Here is a 21,239-nt window from a genome sequence, read left to right on the forward strand (position 1 = left end):
ATTTGATGTCACACGAGACACTGTGGCTGAAATAATCAAATTATCTAATTTTAGGATGCCGTCTTGCTGTGTGAAAGTGCACACAGTTGCGGCAACATCCTACTTTGCTGGGTTCTGTGTAAAAGGCAAGTGAACAATATTTTGTTTCTGCAATGATGCAGCAAATTGGCAGACTTTCTGTGTGAAAGAGGATTATGATACTACTCTACCTCTAAAGTCAACTTCCATCCCCATCCATTGCTGTTGGGGGATGAAGTTAACCTGGTAATGTTTCACCTTTTGGAGGTATTGTCAGAGCCCTAACAGAAAAAAGACGTCACCTTGTGTAAAGGTATTCCATAGTGCTGTCTTTTACCACGTCACAATCACTGCTCTGTTGAGTTGAATGCTATTGTTGCTGTCTGTCATCTATTTTATTTTAAGTCACACCAGACAGCGTGAAAAAGGGTGCTGACATTGAATGATGCTCGAGGTAGCGAATGGCTGACTTCCTCCCCACAGAGGAAGAGGACCTATCCGAATGCAGGATGACGTAGCTGCTGGGACCCCTCTCTGGGCCCTGCATGTAAATATTTTTCATGTTTGTCAAACTGAAGTGCACCGCTTCCCCTCTTTTGGAAAAGAGACCTATTATTATCCTCATCACTGATGATTTGTGGCCAGCGAGGCGAGGAAATCCATTCATTCTTACGCGATGATGTTATATAATGTGTGGAAAAATTGTTTGGAAATGGCACCGTCCGCAAATGGATGTGGTGGTTTGCGCCCAGACCAGTTTTCTTTAGGTGTTGCTAAGTCATTAATTGTGTGAAATGATGCCAAAATGAGAGCAAATGTGCAGCTTTCCTCCTCGTCGGCCACAACAACGAGCGCTCATCAGTCTGTCTGAATGTGACTCACTAGTCGCCGCATTTGTCAAGGAGTTTGCTGACACGTTCCAAAGTTGTCATTTTCTTCTCAGTGGATGAACTCAGGAAGAATTTATGTCATTACTGCTTTGAATTACGCCTCCATTTGCAAAATAAAGTTATGAGTTTAATATCACTTTTAACATGGATTAAATGGTGCAACATTTGTATACTTTTAATCAAATTTCCTTTTAATGCTCTCAATTTGTACCCAATCCTCCTCTAAAATGTTCCATTGTTGGTGTCATGGCAACAAAGTTACTGATTTTGAATGGCATCATCGATAGCCTCTTTCTCACTGCCTTCCTGACAAAGTGGCACATCAGAGGCGTAATTGTAGCGGTTTTCGTGTCTCTCCGACTAGCCGAAACATGCTCACACAGCCATTGCAGCTTGTTGCATTCAGATAATGACATCTGGGACAGAGACATTTGCTTTCAACGCAAAGGACCCTGGACAGTCAATCTCAGGTGTTGAATTTCACACTTTGATCGCGGCCCCTTACACGTAGGCAATCTCTGTTACTTCTCTGATAGTACGTTGGATGCCAGCAAATTCGTGGATCAACTTCAACCCTCTTTGTTGCTCATCACTTACTAAGACTTAGGATAGTGTGCCCGGAAAAAGACGGCTACAGTGGTCAGTATGAAAAGGGCTACTGTCCTTTTTTGATGTGTTCAACTGATTCTTGAGTTCTTTCATCTTTTCTTAACAGCCATTGTTGAGGCAGCGCTTTCTTTTGGGATTGTTGCAAAACAAATGCCACAAAAAGCCTAAGAAAACACAGTCTTGATGCTCCATGATCTGACAGTTCAAACGTGAAGGATTTTTGCTCCTTAATGACCTCTGTACGCCATGGATACAACGCAGGAAGGCAGCACATTCGTGGGTCAACTATAACCCATTCAGTCATGCATCGATGCCTTACACACAGGACCGAGAGCCCAGAAAAAGCTGGCTTCGATGGCCAGTTTGAAAGAGGCTACTATACTGTTGGATGTTTGTTTTCAACTGATTCATGTATTCATTATTCTCTTTACACCCCTTGTTGAGGCAGATACTTCTTTTGGAAAGAGTGTTACAATAAAAAGAAAAAGCAAAGAGCATACATTTTTGATGCCTGATGAACTGGTGCTTCAAACTCAAATGACTTGTGACTTTACAGATGCCTTTTTGCAAAGGTTATGGTTGAATTCCCAACTGTGCGACCTCTGGGGTTCCAGTGAAGGAATTAATGTATCATGTTTTTGAGCCCTCGGGCACGCTCTCACTGGCTCAGGGACTGCCATGAGGTGGGTTTGTTGCCTTCGAGGGTTGGTGGCATTCACTGCTTGCTGTGCTGAATGAGACCTTTGCGTGACCCAAACAAAAGCCCACATTGATTTGCTTTCATAAACCGCTGGCTGCTGTTGGGTTTGTTAGTGGATTAGACCGAAATGGAGCTGTGGCTTTTTTAATAATTCCGTCCTGTGTAGCTGAAACCCAATACCTGGCTGAGCAAACGTCATTCGTCAAGACAGCTCGCCAATGGAAAATGTGTGTTTGGTGAGCACACACTGCCACAATCCTCTAAATCCACCTTCTGTGTGGTCTCGAGTGGCCGGGGACACATGGTGTCCGGGGAGGAATATTAGAGCTGTTGGAAGGCATTGAACTGGCCACTTCGAGGACTCCCCTGGTGCCTGGAGTCTAGATTGCCCTCTTAAGCTGCAGTTCATTAGGGAGCTATTGACATGTTTGCCTGATGCAGCCACTTGTTGGCCAGCTCCGACGCCCGGCACCACTCAATGGATCCTTGCAATAAGCAGCTTTTATCAAAGAGTAAAGAAAATCTGAAGGGGCTAGAACCACATGAACTGGTACAGGGATGATGGCTGAGAAAACGCACGGGCAGGTTGGGAGCTGATTTGATTCAGGAGAGGAGGGACAAACTAATTAAGAAACTTAAGACAATCAAGGGGCACACAGGAAGAGTTTCACACCGTCGCAAAAAATATGGATGAATGCCAAAATGTATAAAAAAATCTTTGGGGTGGGCATTCAACAAGAAAAAGACAAAGATGAATGCGCAATTAACACTACTAACTAATATTAATATTCATCAGTCATCATTTGATGCCAGTGTATCGAGCAGTATCCTGCTGTCAGGATATGAGAGTTAACTGCTGGGCCCATTTGAACTCCATTGCTAACCAAAACAGCAGCACCCAGCCAGGCACGTTAACACCAGATGAGTTAAAGTGTGAAGATTTTGTGGAAAGAAAGGTTCACAGAACCTAAAGTGCATGTTTTGGGGTGTGAAGAAGCTGGAGTAGAGAAAATCCACCCAAGCAGAGAGAGAACTTGGAAACGTCACATTGGAAAGCCAGAGCAGAGATTCAAACCCAAAACCTAAGAACTGTGAAGCTAGCCACTGTTTGACTATCCTGTGTGTCTGCCATGATATTTTTAAACAATTAAATTTGAGTGCTTGACTCACTTTTGACTAAAAGTGTGGTTGTCCCTCCAGCAGCAGCCGCATGCAGTGCCTGCAGGTGGACTCGGTCCAGCGCTGGATGGAGGACCTACGTCACATGACGGAGGTGGAGTGCATGTGTGTGCTTCAGGCCAAGCCCATTGAGGTCGAGGACGATTCTCAGCAGGCTGAACTGATTGTGTCCACCGGGGCGAGGCCGGGGGCGGCGGCAGGGGAACATGTGGCCCGCAACAACCTGCAGACGCTACTTCGCAGGGCCCTAGTGGTCAGCACCGAGCTGGGCAAGATGTTCCAGCGACTGGAGAAGGGACGCTGGCAGAGGGTCCACAGCACGGCGGTGCGGGCAAACTGCCACGTGCGCTCCCTGGTGCACGAGTACAGTGCAGCGCGTAGCACACCAGCCGATATGCAGAAGGTGATCTAGAGGCTATTTTTTGACCACTCCACTGGTCATGTCACATCACTCATCCGTGTGGTTTTCATTCTGTTGCAGTTTGAGATGTCTCTCCTGGAGAAGTGTATGGAGCTGACGAACATCACAGAGAGGTACAACATCAAGTCACTGATAGTGTTGTGGCTCTCTTGTCAAACAGTGTGGGGCTCTCTGTCTCGATAAGTGCACTATTATTGACTGGCAACCGGTCCAGGGTGTAGTCAGCAACAATTACTACATCATCTACTTGAGCATTTAAAAAAAAAAGCTTTTTTTTTTTTAAATACATTTTTATTGTCACAAAAAAAAAAGGGTGCTAAGTATGACATGGTCGGTACACAATGTTGTGTGCATCCACATTTGGGTTCCAGGAAGCTACGCACAGTATTTTTTTCATCCAATCTTACGTTATGTGGAGTCTTTAACGACAATTAGAGTTCCCTAAGATTTGGACATTTGGTCGTTCCACAATGTGTGCATCCCTGTTAATGTAACAGGGAACAAATCAACTTATTTGCTACACCCAGTCTTTATTGGATCTTAAGTTATGTGGGGATGATTCACATTCCAGAAGATTCTGATGTTTCTTGCTGCTTCACTGCTTGTCTCCCTAATAGTCCTTTACATTTTTTTAATCAAAACAGCAGCACCTAAACGGTCTCCCAGAGTATGTGGAGACTTTAACCGAGTTCCCCTTCATATTATAAAAGATAATCTTATATTACATGGAGAGGGCATCATCGATTATCCTTCAAGTAGACGCTGACGATACAAAGTTGTATGCACCCATGTTTTGGCCAGAGCATATCTATTCACTTTATCACCACTTTTCCCTGCAGGTGCCTTCACACCGAGGACGAGTTCTTCCTGAAGTCCATGAGAGACGCCATTCACGAGATCCTGACTGATGTCAGCGATTCGTTCAGCAACATGATTGACATGGCATTAGCCAATGAGATCCAGGTTTGGACCAGATACCTTGCTGTGCTTTGATTTTCACATGTCAGAACTTCCATCTCTTCTTGCAGGTTCTGATCAAGCAGATTGAATCTTCCGACAACGTCCACACAATCGGCAGCGCCATCAGCAACCTGTTGTCCCTCACCCAGGATGGGCCGCAGCTATGCAGCATTATCGCCAAGGTACTCAGTCCAGTGTGGACATTAACGTGACATTGGCTCAGCATTTCTACCCACTTAGAGTGACTATAAACGTGACATTTGATCCTAACCACCTTGTCCATTTTCTATAGCGCTTGAGCTGAAGCCTGTCCCAGATAACATTGGGTGAGAGGGAGGGTACATCATGAACTGCTTGCCAGCCAATCACTGGCCATCTTGAGTCATGGTTCTAAATCAAAAGGGTTCTTGCATTGATAAAGACAACAAATGGCAGAGCCGTGACAAAAAGAACACTGCAGGTACCTACTGGTTAAAACTTGGTTTGAAATGTGAGGCCAGTAGACCTGTGCTATCTTAGCCATATTGCGCCTGGAATAATCCTTAATCAATGCGGTTCTTGCTTTGATAGAGACACAACAAACCTAGAAATGTTGCATGGCTGCGAATGCAGCATGTACCTCCTGGTTGAAATCTCAGTTTAAATCTGTGACCTGTAGACCTGAATCTTGGCAGTCATATATCGGGAATTATTCGAAATCATCAGGTTCCTTGCATACGCAGACATGCTTATTTCAGCTAATACTACAAACTGCAAAAAAATTATGAAGTAAAAACTTGTTTTGCCCCATATTTTGGGGGGGGGGGGGGGGGGGGGGCATCTTCAAAATCAATCGTAAACCAGCTGGAACAATGACAGGATCCCGACGATAATCACATGATCAAGCATAACATAGGCGGTGACGTGATATTATTCTAGCAATTGGGGTTAAAAACAAACTTGTTTAATATTTATGATTAAAAAAAGTGGCAGTGATGAGACTCTTGATTGTTAATTGTTGGGGACAGATGGTTAAGTGAGCGTTGGTTATCGATGTCAAGTTTATTGTCATGTTTTTAACACGTGTGTGTATGTGTGTACCCAGCCTTTTAAGCGTAAAAGGCTGTTTAACTCCAAGTTCAGGCCAAGGAGATTAGACAGCAAGTCTCAATTGGGCCATTAGTTAGCTGACTGCTTCCAGGACACACACACACACACACACACACACACGTACAAAGATTGTAAGATCAATACTGTCAGTTCCCATTAGCACGGGGCATTGATCACGTGGCTTAGTCGCGTCTACCTATCAATCTGACCCACCTTACAAGGTGGGGGGTGGGGATGGTGGTTGCGAGGCTGCTTTCCAGTAGCCGCTAATGATTGGCTGCCACGAAACGACATTCTGCCACACACACACACACACACACACACAAATGCACACATAGTGCACAACGAAGTGCGTATTTTCTGGCTGGTGTCCAACCTCCTCCAATCCTCATTATCATTTTCCGCAGAGTGCGTACTTATTTTTTTCATTTCTCCTGTTAAATGCGATTAGATTTTTAAATGCTGGGAAAGAAAGCTGATATTTCCTTTGTGGTGACACACAGTCTATAAATATAATGTAGTGAGTAACAGTGCGGCATAAATTGATGAGTGACAGTGCAAATCCAGCAGACTTTGACTCACAGATAATTTGTATGATCTCAAAATTTTTATTTTTTTAGAAAGATTTTGGGCTGAAATACACAAACTTGAAAAACTCACCTTCATTAGGACAGAGTGGTTTCACATGGTAATATTAAATGGTAAATGGACTGCACGAATATAGTACAGTGGTTAACTTGTTTTTTTCCACTTCTGTGAAAATTAGGATTGTTAAAGTGTGATTTAAATGGTTTCCTTTTTGGTTACTTAAGATTTTATGATGTGAATGTTTTTATGTTGTGATATTAAGGTGGTAAACTTATTTTTTGCCATTGTATGACCGTTTAAAATGATAAGACATGGTCGGTATTGATCATAAACGTTGGGGCGTATGTTTTTACATTGTAATACTATTGGTTAACTTATTTTTACAATTATGCAACTTAAAACCTTTTTGTTGGTACAAAATGGTTTTGTGATGGCGTGAATGTGTTCTAATACTAACAGTGGTTAACGTATTTTTAAATTTGTACGACAGTTAAGAATGTTAAAATGAGACTTAAAATCTTGCATTTTCAGTTGCCTAAGGTTTTTATAGTGTGAATGTTTTGACATTGTAATACGGTATAAGCAAAGGTTAACTATTTTTCGAAAATATATATGAAGTTACATGACAACATACAACAACATACACAGAAATGATTTTAAAAAAAATAGCGGTTTGGTAGAAATCGATTGTATTGTACTCACTGAAATTGAAGATTAATTGCAGACAAGGTCGATTCCTCAAGATGATCCGTTTCCATGGAGGCTGATGTTGACGGTCCAGTCCCTCCAAAAAGTTGTATTTTTGGTATTTAATTCACTTTTAAAGGTCATAATGATCATCCTCAAAAGTATATTGCAATAATAAACAAAAGTCATCCACTCATTCAGAAATGTTGGCTTGAAACTACAAATTTTGTTAACTAGTTACGGAAAGCTAGTTAGCTCTGACCATTAGCTCCTCTGACGAACCAAAGGCTGCTTGGCGCGCCTGTCATCAAGCGTTATTACGATTCCCACGCAATTTCTAGGCAAGACACGCCCTACTCCAATATCATTGGCTCCAGGACACACGCCCTGCACTATAATTGGCTGCTGTATCCCTGTAGGACACGCAATACCGCTTCCGGACGGGAAAGGATGTAATTTAAGTGTGGCGCCGTTAAGATGTTTCCGACTAACCTTAACCCACTCTAATCCTAACCTCAACCCATCCTAAACCGCCTTAAGACACAACCTAACCATAACAAACTTTTTTGTTTTTATTTCGTACAAACATGTTTCGGATGGTCATCTCAATACATCTGCGTAGCTTTCCCTTCCCGCGAGACGGGAGCCAATCATGTTGCAGTTGGGGGCTTCGGGCCTAGAAACTACGTGGGAACACTAATAACGCGTCAGTCAAGTATTCGACCGCCATTTTGTTCACTCCCCGTTGATTCTTGCGGCCACGGGAAAGTTCCAGTCCTACCTGACAACACACATCTGATTGGATAACATAGGTTACGTAAACAACATATAGAGAAAGTGGCCCATCCTAGGGGAGAGCAGTCAAATCAAGAGAATGGCAATAAAAGCGTACAGCGACATATTGAAGGTATACAGACATTCAAAGTAAGTGTAACTCTTCCTTAGGTTATACAGTTGTATTTTCATTGGGGCAATAACAAGGAAGCCAGACATTCATGAATAATTCATTTTACGTTCAGTGTGTTTCCATCTATTGCCTGTGTAAAGGGGACACTTTATCCTAGATAATGTTAGTTTTTCCTGTTTTTCTTTTAGTTATGTTTCCTGGTTGTGCTTTCATGGTTCAAGGGTCTTTACTGGCTAATTAAGACATATACTGTGAACATCAATCAATCAAAATTACTAATAACAAACATGATGAATACACTTAACACAGTGGTTATCAATCGTTTTACACCGTGTACCACCTAAAAAACAACCATCATGACGAACATTAAAATACAGTTGCGTAGTGGGCCCAAGGTTTTGTACAAAATTAGACAGTTTTATTCCTAAAAAATATATTGTAAGGCAGTGTAACATGCAGAGTTTGAGAGAATAATGCTGCATTAAATAAAGGAAAATATATATTTTTTAAATACAGAGAAAAACTGCTGATTGTTGTATTTTGAGATTGTTTGTCTGAATGTTTTTAGCTTGTCCTGTCAAACCTGATTCATGAGTTTGTTGCTGTTGACTAGGACACTCTTGTAAAAGTGATACTTAATCGCAAAGAGAATTTCCTGGCTAAGTAAAGGTTAAATGGGGAAAAAAATGATTCAATTAAAATGTTTTGTACATAGAAGTTAAATAACATTTATTTGTATCTAAATATATGTTTGAAAACAAACAGTTAAAGATTAAATGAAAATGTATTGAACTTAAAAGTTAAATACAACTGAACTGTGCTTAAGCAGTCATTATTTCTAAAGATCTCATTGTTTGTCCTGGTCATGGTACTGTTGTTGCTACTAGGCAGATGTAATGGGGCTCAATCATAACTGCCCCATAAACCAAAAAAGCATAAACAAACCATAAACCAGCCTCACCCATTAAGCTGTTGGAATGACAATCTAAAGGAAGTCAGAAGTATCAGGAGGAAACGCACTATAAAAACGTTTGTTTCCGTGTGTAAATAAGTGTTGATCTGGTGCTTTGTCTGCAATGGAGTGTAAATTACAGAATTACACGCCGCATTGTTCCATTCGTGCAAATGTGTCGCGGCGGAGAGTCATTTTTAACCTTGTGCGTGATGATCTCGGAGGGTGAAATCGGGGGAAAAGAATGGCAAAGTTGCTCGACGACGTGTGAAACAGCAAAGCGGCCGTGCAGGTGAGACAAATGACAAATTAAACGTGTTACTGAATATTTCTTAGCAGGATTCAAGAAGCAAGCCATCCATTTTCTTTACAGCTAGATATAGTGTTGATTCAAAAACAAATGCAGGTTTCTTCAGGTACACCGCCTCCTCCTGCATTCCTAAAACATGCATGTCAAGCCCACCGCGCACTTAGCGATGTGGCAAAATGTGACTGAAGTGGAGTGGACCATTGTGAAAAGATTGGTGACGCACACCAAGCAATTGAGCACCGCACATCTCTTGACATGTTGAAACAGAATATCTGTGTCCCCATATCTGGTTTTGAGGCTCCACATCCAGTATACTTTACTGTGTTGTACTGTGCCACAATTGTTAAAGAAGCAGATGGACAAAAAAAAAGAGGAAACAGGGAAGAATAAGGAGAGTGTGTATATTTTCAATCTATTGACAAAGATCGATTGCCCCGTTCACTGACTGTACCGTGCATTTCGGAGATCAAAACTCTCCATGCTTGACTTTCTAGCCACATGTACACTGAAAATCCTAAATATAGTTAAATACTATAGTTAAACACAATGTATTAGGTATACTGTATATACTGTGTTCAAAGCTATTCAACCACGCAAATATGGTACTTCCAATTGTGGCCCCTCATTAAAATAGCTTGGTCAAAGTTTGCAGCAGCACGTTTTTCAGCTGAGCCAGACCTCGTCCCACAATGCGCTGTGATTACAACTCAATGAAACCAACAGAGATCCAAATTTAGTTAAATGGAGTTTATAATGAAGGCCTATGAAAACATAACAAAACTTGAGCGAACCAGCATTTTGTGAGGACCAGCAGCTCATTGCAGATCGTCAACAAAAGGTCTTAGAGTGACCCATCGGCGACAACAAAACGTTGAAATTCGTCACCTTGTATAAACATTACATATTTCATGAGCTGAACACACTGAAAAGATGATGAGAAGCTAAAAAGAAAATGTATCAGCAAAATGTCCACTTCCAGGTATTCATTTGTGTGCAAATAGGCCGAATTACCTGGTGAAAGGACAGCCATTATCCTAATAAGGCCATTAGAGCCATGTGTTGTTCACACGGTGGAGTGGCCAAACACGCTGCCCTGCACAACCTGACCGCTCTTTCCTGTCTGAATGGATGATTCGACCGCCCCAGTCCTGCAAATACTACAGTTGGAATGTTTGTTGGTTCAGAGAGAAAGCTAATGATTTTGGATGATCCAAGATGCTTGAGCAGCACATTGCTTGTCACCTTTATACTTTGAACTGGTATTCCAGTTTCTGAAGATGAGGTCATTCATGGTAGAGTGGAACCTCCAATGTCTAACACCCCAAAATTGAAATACAAATTTGGACTTGGTCCTAAATTGCCTGGACAAAAATACCCCCTAAGTCTGCTTGTTTTGCTTTTTCTTTGTGTGTGTGTGTGTGTTTGTGTGATGCCATGAAGAGGTACAAAGGGCAAAAATTATTTAGACTAGACTATGATTTCCTATGGTTGAAATTCCAAATTGTCTTGAAACAATTTAGAATTCTGATATTGATTGTTTTCAAATTTGTATGGTTAAGGCTGACTTTCGCAAAGCTGGCTTGGAATCAGTTCTCACTTTATGCCACCATAAACAGCCGATCTAGAGACCAGTCACTCAAAAGTCGATCGCCCCAAATGTGGTTCGATTCAGGTTTCAACCATGCCTTTCTTTGCCTTTTTGGGTGTTTTTTGGGGATGCCCCACAGTGGTAAAAATGGATTGCAAAGAGAAAAAATTGATGACAACCATAGAACAGAAAATAGCTGATATTGAGATACAACGCGTGGTAAAATTGGCATTGAAATGAATTTCAAGTTGACCAGCCTCGCGGAATTGCCTGAGTTTTGTAAATTCCACTATGTAGAGGTTATTATATCACTCACCCCCACCCCGCCTACACAAACACACACAACAAAAAAAGGGGGTCTCCTTAACACGCCAACCGTCTATGACTGTATCGCAGGAAGGAGCTGTGGTGTCGCTGTTCAAGATTTGCCGTCAGGATCGCTTCAAAGGCCTCTACGCTCACGCTCTTAGGACCGTGGCCTCCGTCTGCTGCGTGGAGGAGGGCATCATGCAGCTGGATAAGGTACCCACACACCCACCCATCCTCATCTTAATGCAAGACTGAATAAAGTAACTATGTAAAAATCATATGCCAATATCAGCTTCAAAACCACACTGATGCTACAATGGCTTTTAATGAAGAGAAAATCATCTTTTGTGACACTGGATAACCTTCCGCGGTCTATAATATTGGTGGACCACCCAGGAGACGTCTTTTACTGTGTTAGCAATAGCGTCTGGTGCAGGACTGCTTGTACAAACTTAGCGGCGCGTTACGTCGTGTTTAGCACATGCTAAACAGTGATAGCAGTTAGTTTGTGCTGTACAAATGGCATTTCAAACCATGTTTTTGTAGCACCTGTGTGTTTAAAACTGTTAAATTGCATTTAACACAGTTTTTTCAAAGTCAATTATGCTTCACAATTGGAGTGGGAGCCCTAGAACAAAACACAATTGTTCCCTAATGGTACTTTAATACTTTTCCTGCCTTATTTTCTTTATTTTGTATATATTTTTTTTATTTAATTTTTTTTTATTTTAAAATTATTATTTTTTACTATGAAGAATCAAGCGATATCACAACACTGTAAATGATTAGCAGCTTAAATCCTAGTATTTAAAATGTAAGACTAAGGGGGGGGGACGAAGCGTTCAACCGTGAAGTCTTTTAAAGCAAAAGTCCGCTCCTGATGAGCGCGGCATCCTCTGGGAGCGTCTGTCAGCCGCGTCCGCTCAGCCTCGACAAATACAACTGTCGCCGTGCAGGGCGGTGGTGGTGTGCAGGTGCTGTTTATCAGCCGATACGCTGCACGCTTTCATTCCCTCACGGGGCTTTATGTAATCACAACATGGAGCATGATGGGTAACAAAATTTGGGAGCAGACCGGATAATTGACAGTCTACTCTCTGGTGTCAGCTGGCTTTCAGTGTTGGAATAATAATAAACCCTTATTATTAGTAGTAGTAGCATTAGTATTCATCCATCCATTTTCTGTACCGCTTATCCTCTTATTCTTATTATTATTTGTGTTATTAATATCATAATCATCATCACCATCGGTATTATTTTTATAATTATTATTATTGTTAGTAGTAGTGCCTGTTAATCTTGTCATTCATGCAGGTCATTTCATTGTCAGGGTATTGAGTTGATTGCAACTGGACTATTCTGGACTAACCTCAGTCTCGTCTGTCCTAATTAAGCCTTGTTGCATGAACTGATGAAGCCTGCTCGGATGATAGGTGAAACGTCTTCTAAGACAACCAGAACAGTCCAGGTACGATTGATTCAATGCCCTGAGAATAGTAGTAGTAGTAGTAGTAAGAATGAAAATTGCAGCAGTTAAATAATAATAATAATTTATCAGCTATGCTATTATATAAAATGAATAATTATCATATTATTAATACAAAATGAATAAAATGTACCTTTCAATAATAGTGATTTTTATTTTCATTCAACAGTGATTAAATTATGAACAATATAATACAGAATACTAAAAAATATATTAATTTAAAAAATGACCGTGAAGTATTGATTTTTTTTTTCTTCTTTTTTTTAAATGACACATCTCAGAGTCACAGATTTCCCCTTCTGGGCATTAAATAAATTCATAATACTGTACTAAAGTTATTAAGCATAGCAAAGCAACAATGTGCGTTTTTCATCGTCTTCTATTCTTTCATATTTTTCCCTTGCATCAACCACCGACTTTGTGCTTCCAATGCAGTCAATGCGGTTACTGTATGTGAGGTGAACTCCTTAAGGAACATTCTCTCTCCGGAAGTGAGTGCAGCCAGGAAGCTCGTGTAGAAGGGGTGGGGTGGGATGGGTTGTGTATGGGGTAGGGGGGGGGGGGGGGGGGGGGGGGGGGTTCCACGTCACTGCTACTGACGTCCGCGGAGACTAATATAGGGAAGTGTCCTGTGAATGTGGGCACACCGATGCTCATCAGCGGATGGGAGTGGCAAGTGTGGATGGATGATAAGAGTCGGTCTGCATACTCGTCTCCAAACTTTTGTTTCCCCAAAGTGACCGCTGATGCAAAAGTAGCGCCGATGACTGTGCTTGACAAGTATTGACTACTGTTCATCATTACGCATACGTTATTGTTATTGTCAATCAAACTGTGATCAACCCATAACTGATAATCCTAGTGCATAGAATGAGTGAATGGATGCATTAGTCATGTGCATTTTTTGCAGTGTAGAGAAAAAGCATTTTCCACTTTTTTAATCACATGGTCAAGCAATACTGTTAAAAGAATTATGCAGTGCAAAAAGAAGCATTCGGCACGTATGCGATGTAAGCCACTGCCTCCATGTGGAGAAAATCTTGAATTGCATCTAAACAATTTAGTTCAATTTGACTGAAAGAATGGGGGCTACCAAACAAAAAATAAAAACCTACATCTTTTGAAATTCCTTTTTTATTTTAATTGATTTGGTTGAATTTGATTTGATTTTGCAATTCTTTTAGTATTGACATATTCTTCCTCTTCATTTATTGAAATAGCAAAAGGACAACTTAATAAAATCATGACTCTGAGGGGAAAAAGTTCTTGAGGGTGCATGGGAGTTTGCCCAACCAGTCTATAGAGCCTACAGAGAAGGCGTTTGACCGTGTCCCTCAGGGGATCCTGTGAGGGTGCTCCTGTAGTACAGAGTACCGGAATGCTTGATAAGTCTTGTTCGCATTGCTGGGGCACTAAGTCGGATTCGTTTCCAGTGAGGGTTGTACTCCGCCAAGACTGCACTTCGTCACTGATTCTGTTCATTATCTTTATGGACAGAATTTCTAGGTGCAGCCGACTGGTTAGAGCGTCAGCCTCACAGTTCTGAGGACCCGGGTTCAATCCCCGGCCCCGCCTGTGTGGAGTTTGCATGTTCTCCCCGTGCCTGCGTGGGTTTTCTCCGGGCACTCCGGTTTCCTCCCACATCCCAAAAGCATGCTTTAATTGGAGACTCTAAATTGCCCGTAGGCATGACTGTGAGTGCGAATGGTTGTTTGTTTCTATGTGCCCTGTGATTGGCTGGCAACCAGTTCAGGGTGTACCCCGCCTCCTGCCCGATGACAGCTGGGATAGGCTCCAGCACGCCCGCGACCCTAATGAGGAGAAGCGGCTCAGAAAATGGATGGATGGATGGATGTTCTGATGGCTTCATCAAGCCGTGATATTAAACTCTCGCCTGAACAGTTCGCAGCTGGGTGTGAAGCAGCTGGGATGAAAATCAGCACCTCAGAATCTGAGACCATGGTCTTCAGTCGGAAAAGGGTGGGGTGCCCTCTCCGGTTCAAGGAAGAGATACTGCCCCTAGTGAAGGAGTTCAAGTATCTCAGGGTGTTATTGACGAGTGATGAAGAATGGAGCGGGAGATCTACAGGCAGATCGGTGCGGCGTCTGCCGTGATGCGGACTCTGTATCGTTCTGTCGTGGTGAAGGAGGAGCTGAGCTGAAAGGGAAAGCTCTCGATTTAGCGGTCGATATTATATTCCTACCCTCACCGATGGTCACGAGCTGTGGGTCATCGAAAGAACAACAAAGCGGATACACGCGGCCAAAATGAGCTTCCTCCACAAGGTGTCCGGTCCCTTAGCGATAGGGTGAGAATCTCGGTCATCTGGGAGGGGCTCAGAGTCGAGCCGCTGCTCCTCTACGTTGAGATGAGGTGGCTCCTGAACACCTGCATGGTGAGATGTTCTGGGCATGTCCCACCAGGAGGAGGCCCCTGAGATGACCCACGACATGCAGGCGAGACTATGTCTCTTGGCTGGCCTGGGAATTACTTGGGATCCCCTCAGAAGAGCTGGACCAAGTGGCTGGGAAGAGGGAAGTCTGGGCTTCCCTACTTAAGCTGCTGCCCCCCACCCCCAATAAGCGAAGAAAATGTGTGGATGCACAGATCATCATCAATTAAAAATAAATAAAATACAATTAATAATAATATTAATAATAATAGTAATAAAATGTATTTAAAGTGTATTATAATTGTAATTGTTATTTATTTGCATTTATTTGATATTCAATATGTACAGTCATGTATGATTATTGTCTATTATATGTATTTGTCTAAAAGAAAATCCTTCTCTCACTTGTCTGGCATTCAGCAAATAGAAATAATTTGGTAATTCTAATTAACCTAAAACAGGAAAAGTTTAGTTTGATTCCATGTCAGACAGTCAAGTAAAAAAAGCATAGTGTCTTTCATATTTCAATATTTCTTTTAGCACAACTATTTTTTTAACGGTATTACATAACAAAATATTTGAAAGGAATGAAATTGAATACAAAACATTAAGTAATCAATGTAACATAATAAATACGACGCTTAAAGTATTAGAACGCTGCAACTCGGGTTCTGACCAGAAGAAAGATGCAACAGTGATGAAATGAGTTGTCAACAGAAGTTACGTTAGCCCCAAGCGTGAATGTTTTTCAATCTAGGTTCAAAACTATTATTATTGTTTTCTCATGCTTATGATTGACCATTTCAAAACATTTGCATCTCGATTTTATTTATTCATTTTTTTTAATACTGTACATTCTTTTCGTAATTTTAGTAAGCTGCCTAATATTTCCTGTACTGTTTTTAAATGTCTTTTGTTCTTTGTGTTTAAATAATTTTATCATGTAAAGTTACCTTGTGTATGAAATGTGCTAAATAAATAAATGTATCTCCCCTTATTATAGTTAATTGTTGTGATTTTTATTCATTTATTTGATATTTACTTATTCGATCCATTTTTTACGACTTACATTTGGTTTAAAAAATATTGATACATACAGTATAGTCACTGATGGTGTAGTGGTACACTCGCCTGACTTTGGTGCGGGCAGCGTGGGTTCAGTTCCCACTCAGTGACGGTGTGAATGTGAGTGCGAATGGTTGTCCGTGTCTATATGTGTCCTGCGACTGACTGGCGACCAGTTCAGGGTGTAGTCCGCCTTTTGCCCCAAGTCCGCTGGGATAGGCTCCAGCGCGCCGCAATCCTAACCAGGATAAGCGGTGTTGAAAATGGATGGATGGACATACAGTATGCACATACAGGTATATGTGTGTGTGTATATATATAAAAATTTTTTTTAGGTCATAGTTTTAGCATTCTTCGCCGAAAAGTGGAATTTTCGATGGCGGATGCTTGGCTCCAAACAGGTAGACGGCATCCTGTGCCTGGCAGACATATTGACGGACGACGGCAGCACGGAGGCGGCGCGGGCCGAGGCGGCAGCAGTGGTGGCGCAGATCACATCGCCACACCACACGTCCACGCAGCACCTGGCCAGTTTCCTGGAGAGCATGCACGACATCGTCACCGCGCTCATCAGTGAGTCATCAGTCTTACCTACGCCCCCCTGCCTCAACACACAGTATATTACCAGAATAAAGTTGGATTTAGAAAAAGTCAGAATTTTATTAGGCGGCACGGTGGAAGACTGGTGAGCACATCTGCCTCACAGTTCTGAGGACCGGGGTTCAAATCCCGGGCCCGCCTGTGTGGAGTTTGCATGTTCTCCCCGTGCCTGTGTGGGTTTTCTTCGGCCCCTCTGGTTTCCTCCCACATCCTAAAAACATGCAGGGTAGGTTAATTGAAGACTCTAAATTGCCCGTAGGTGTGAATGTGAGAGTGAATGGTTGTTTGTTTCTATGTGCCCTGCGATTGGCTGGCAACCAGTTCAAGGTCTACCCCGCCTCTCGCCGAAGATAGCTGGGATAGGCTCCAGCACGCCCTTGTGAGGATAAGTGGAACGGAAGATGAATGAATGAATTTTATTAAAGTAAAGTCACAACTTGGAATAAGAACAAACATTTTTCTAAGTATGTGTACGCCTCCGATTTATTGAGATTTATTTGTTTGTCAGTTTTTATTGTTAGGAATTCCCCTTTTTTTTTTTTTTTTGAAATCTGGTCTGTGACATCCAAGGTAGTGTTATAACATTTGTACCAGTACCACCTCCAAAAAATACTTAGCTTTCCAAATATAACCATCATGACCAACATTAAAATGCTTTTAAAAAAATGTAAGTGTTCTGAAAGATATTCCTAGTGTATTTAATAATTTATCATTATGCACAGTTTGAACATTTGACACTGCGCTTGAACATAGGAAAATAAAAAAAATAAAAACTTGAAAAAATATTCAATTAAAATGTATTGCATATAAGTTAACTAAAAAATACCTTCTGTTTTAACAAACTGTTCAAAATTATTAAATACAAATGTATTGTCCTAAAATGTTTAGCATAATTGAACAGATATATTGTACTGGAGTTTGAAAAAGTTTAAGCCACTGTAGCATTATTCACAGTTTGAACATTTTATTCGTGTACCATATAGTAGTTTGCACGGGTCCCACACTTTGAGAATCACTGATCTAAACTATGGATTTTTCCTTGTCCTTCAGACTTGTGTGAGAGTGCCTCCTGCGGCGAGGTCTTCCTGCTGGCGTCAGCGGCCCTGGCCAACATCACTTTCTTCGACAGCATGGCCTGCGAGATCCTGCTACAACTCAACGCCATCCACATCCTGCTGCAGGCCTGCAAGGACCGCCAGAGGGTGGACACGCCCTACTCCAAGGACCAGGTACTGCGTCGCCATTGTTACGGGATGTGAAAATAAACTAAAATCACTCTTAAAACGAGCATAGACTTCCGATGTTTTAATTTTAGGTGGTGACCATCTTGGCCAACCTATCTGTCTTGGAGCAGTGTGCAAGTGAAGTCCTACAGGAGCAAGGTGATCTATTTATAATTACATCGAATAAATGTATTCATTTTTAATTAGGCCAGCACAGTGAGCGACTGGTTAGCACATCTGCCTCACAGTTCCGGGCACCGGGGTTCAAATCCCGGCCCCGCCTGTGTGGAGTTTGCATGTTCTCCCTGTGCTTGAGTGGGTTTTCTCCGGGCACTCCGGTTTCCTCCCACATCCCAAAAACATACGTGATAGGTTGATTGAACACTCTAAATTGCCCGTAGGTGTGAATGTGAGTGCGAATGGTTGTTTGCTTCTATGTGCCCTGCGATTGGCTGGCGACCAGTTCAGGGTGTACCCCGCCTCCTGCCCGAAGATAGGTGGGATAGGCTCCAGTGGCCCGCGGCCCGCGGCCCTAGTGAGGATAAGCGGAAAAGTAAATGGATGGATGGGTTGATTTTTAATTAGGGCTGCACTTGTGGTTGGCACATCTTCCACACAATTCTGAGGTTTGGGTTAAAATCTCGGCTCCGGCCTCCCTATGTGGAGTTTGCGTTAGTTTTTCCTCCCAGCCTCCAAAAACATGCATCATAGTCCAAAAATTGTCCGTAGGTGTTTGTCTGTCCGTAGGTGTTTGTCTGTGTATATGTGTGGCTTTCACATTTACTGGTGACCTGTCAGTTGTCAACATGTGCCCTGACATTGACTGGCACCCAGCCCAATTTTTTGTTAATATGTACCCTGGCGACCAGTCCAGGGTTTATTCATCTCTTGCACAATGTCAACTTGAATAGCGCTTTAGAAAATAGATTGGACATCATGGTTGTTGTGCAAATAAGATCCACAAGATGGCAGCAATGTGCCATATATGGTCATAGCTGCTTAAAACCCTGTCAAAGTGAAACTGACAAAACATACCAGTACTTTACTTAATACACAATACAGTCTAATGCTACATAGTGTAGGACCTTGATATTTATATCTGACTTTGTCCTGTTTTTCCATCACCTGTCAGGCGTGGAGCGGCTGCTGCTGCTGCTGGGCGAGAGGCCGTCCTCCTCTAGTCCGTCCGAGGGTGCCGCCTGCGAGCGTGTGCAGCAGAAGGCCGCCGTCACGCTGGCACGCCTCAGCCGGGATGCCGAGGTGGCCCAGGCCGCCATCCAGCTCAAAGGTACCTAGGTTGATCTTCCTGCCAAACTCACTCAATAGCGCTCCCCGCAAAGTGTGAACATTTTCAGCCCCCAACACCAGCAATTGACACAGAATCGGGTGGACATGTCTATAAAAACACAACACACAAAAAGGTCTCAATGACCCAATGCTCAAAATTTTACATTTGTTTTGAAGCAGCCATTTCGCACTCAGTTGCAACCCAGGGGAATTAGAAAACAATGAGCCCCGACCAGTGTGGCCACAGTTACCTTGAAAAAGTAACTCAGTTACTTTACTGATTACTTTAGCTTAAAAGTAACTGAGTTACTTTGCTGATTACTTGAGTTCAAAAGTAACTAAGACAAAAGTAACTGTTTAGTTACTTTCGGCAGCTGCCAAGTGGCAGGTATATCTCTTATCTACAGTACAAAACAATTTTACTAATTTGTACTTGGGAATTGGCCCTAATGAGCCCCAATTAGGCGGCACGGTGGACGACTGGTTAGAGCGTCTGCCTCACAGTTCTGAGGACCTGGGTTCAATCCCTGGCCCTGCCTGTGTGGAGTTTGCATGTTCTCCCCATGCCTGTGTGCGTTTTCTCACATCCCAAAAACATGCATGGTAGGTTAATTGACAACTCTAAATTGCCCGTAGGTGTGAATGTGAGAGCGAATGGTTGTTTCTTTGTATGTGCCCTGCGATTGGCTGGCAACCAGTTCAGGGTGTACCCCGCCTCCTGTCCGATGATAGCTGGGATAGGCTCCAGCACACCCGCAACCCTTGTGAGGATAAGCGGCTCAGAAAATGGATGGATGGATGAATGGAGCCCCAATCAGATGCAGGTAAACAAGTTGGAAAACATTTTCCTTTGACACCATTTTCACTGATCGACACCAAATTGGTCAGACATGTCTGTCATAAGAGGTCGCACATAAAAGTAGACGGGACCCATTCCCAAAATTGAACAGGAAGTCGGCCATTTTGTTTTTAAGCAGCCATTTTGCACTCAGTTGCAGCCCCTAGAACAGGGGCCCGCAACCTTTACTATTCAATACTCACATTTCAAGTGAGGACAACACTGCATATACATTTTTCTATCTGTATGAAATTTGAAAGTAACATTTTATTTCTGCATGAACTCTGAAGAATGACGCTTAGTTGAAGCTTACTTTCAAATACCCAATGTCTCATTTGACTCCTCGTTTTCATGAAATTATAGCTCAACTTAAATTATCCATCTGCAGCGAACCAAAAAAATTCCGTCTGCTTCTGTGTTCCTTTATCATTTTTATTGCATGTGGAGCATGCTGTCAGCTGTCAACTTGAATGAAAAAAGGACTATTTTACTTAACAATGTTAAATATATATTTGCAAAATAATAGCCAATTCAAATGTTTATTTTACCTGGTCAATGTGATCTTTGCTCCTGAACCTCAGCGCAGAGCGTCGCCACATCAGTGCTTTAGACGTCGCCTCCATTTTCACACCCGATTGTAAACTGTCATCTGTGAGGTTTGGGCGATGTTTGTTTTTAGTATAGTTCATGTAGCATGTAACATTAAATGTTCTGTTTTCTTCAGAAACTTTTCTTTTCTTGGATTTTTCCTACTAGTAAAGAAATCTTAGCAGAAAAGTATCCTGGACAGATGGTTGATGCTAAAATTGCATTGCTTTTTTGTCATCGAATGTTGGCAGAGCATGTGGTCAAAGTTGAAGAGAGCGACAAATAGCTATAAATTGGCTTTTCCTTGACTTGCTCTATTCTCTATTACTCTAAAAGTAACAGTGATGGTGATGATGATGTTAACAAGATATGTGAATTTTCCCTCTGCTGCCTTCAGCCGTTCCTCGTCTCATCGAGCTCTGCCGATCCCCCACGGAGAGGAATAACAGTGACTCCGTCTTGGTTGCTTGCCTGGTAAGTACAAGTAGTAGAAATGTGTGTGTGTGTGCGTGAGATGCTTCACTCAGGATGAGATATATTCCGACAGAAAAC

General features: G+C 42.2%; 1 protein-coding gene and 1 long non-coding RNA gene across 4 annotated transcripts in view; one reads left to right on the forward strand and one right to left on the reverse strand.

Moving 5' to 3' along the window:
• Positions 1-7,580, reverse strand: part of LOC133478240 (uncharacterized) — a 63,641-nt gene extending 56,061 nt beyond the window's left edge. Inside the window, exon 1 of the long non-coding RNA XR_009788633.1 lies at positions 7,157-7,580. This is a non-coding gene — a long non-coding RNA (uncharacterized LOC133478240). The remainder of the gene's footprint in view (positions 1-7,156) is intronic.
• The window catches only part of LOC133478237 (protein inscuteable homolog), a 60,939-nt gene that overhangs the window by 36,582 nt on the left and 3,118 nt on the right, over positions 1-21,239 (forward strand). The window contains exons 3-12 of one of the 3 annotated variants that reach the window (XM_061774045.1): positions 3,418-3,799; positions 3,878-3,930; positions 4,657-4,780; positions 4,846-4,959; positions 11,295-11,420; positions 16,487-16,724; positions 17,802-17,980; positions 18,067-18,133; positions 19,107-19,262; positions 21,085-21,161. In XM_061774045.1, coding sequence (XP_061630029.1) covers positions 3,418-3,799; positions 3,878-3,930; positions 4,657-4,780; positions 4,846-4,959; positions 11,295-11,420; positions 16,487-16,724; positions 17,802-17,980; positions 18,067-18,133; positions 19,107-19,262; positions 21,085-21,161 — 1,516 coding nt within the window. The remainder of the gene's footprint in view (positions 1-3,417; positions 3,800-3,877; positions 3,931-4,656; positions 4,781-4,845; positions 4,960-11,294; positions 11,421-16,486; positions 16,725-17,801; positions 17,981-18,066; positions 18,134-19,106; positions 19,263-21,084; positions 21,162-21,239) is intronic. The other 2 variants (XM_061774046.1, XM_061774047.1) reach the window with 2 other exon arrangements.

Source organism: Phyllopteryx taeniolatus, chromosome 5 (genome assembly GCF_024500385.1).
Source record: "Phyllopteryx taeniolatus isolate TA_2022b chromosome 5, UOR_Ptae_1.2, whole genome shotgun sequence".
Lineage (NCBI taxonomy): Eukaryota > Metazoa > Chordata > Actinopteri > Syngnathiformes > Syngnathidae > Phyllopteryx > Phyllopteryx taeniolatus.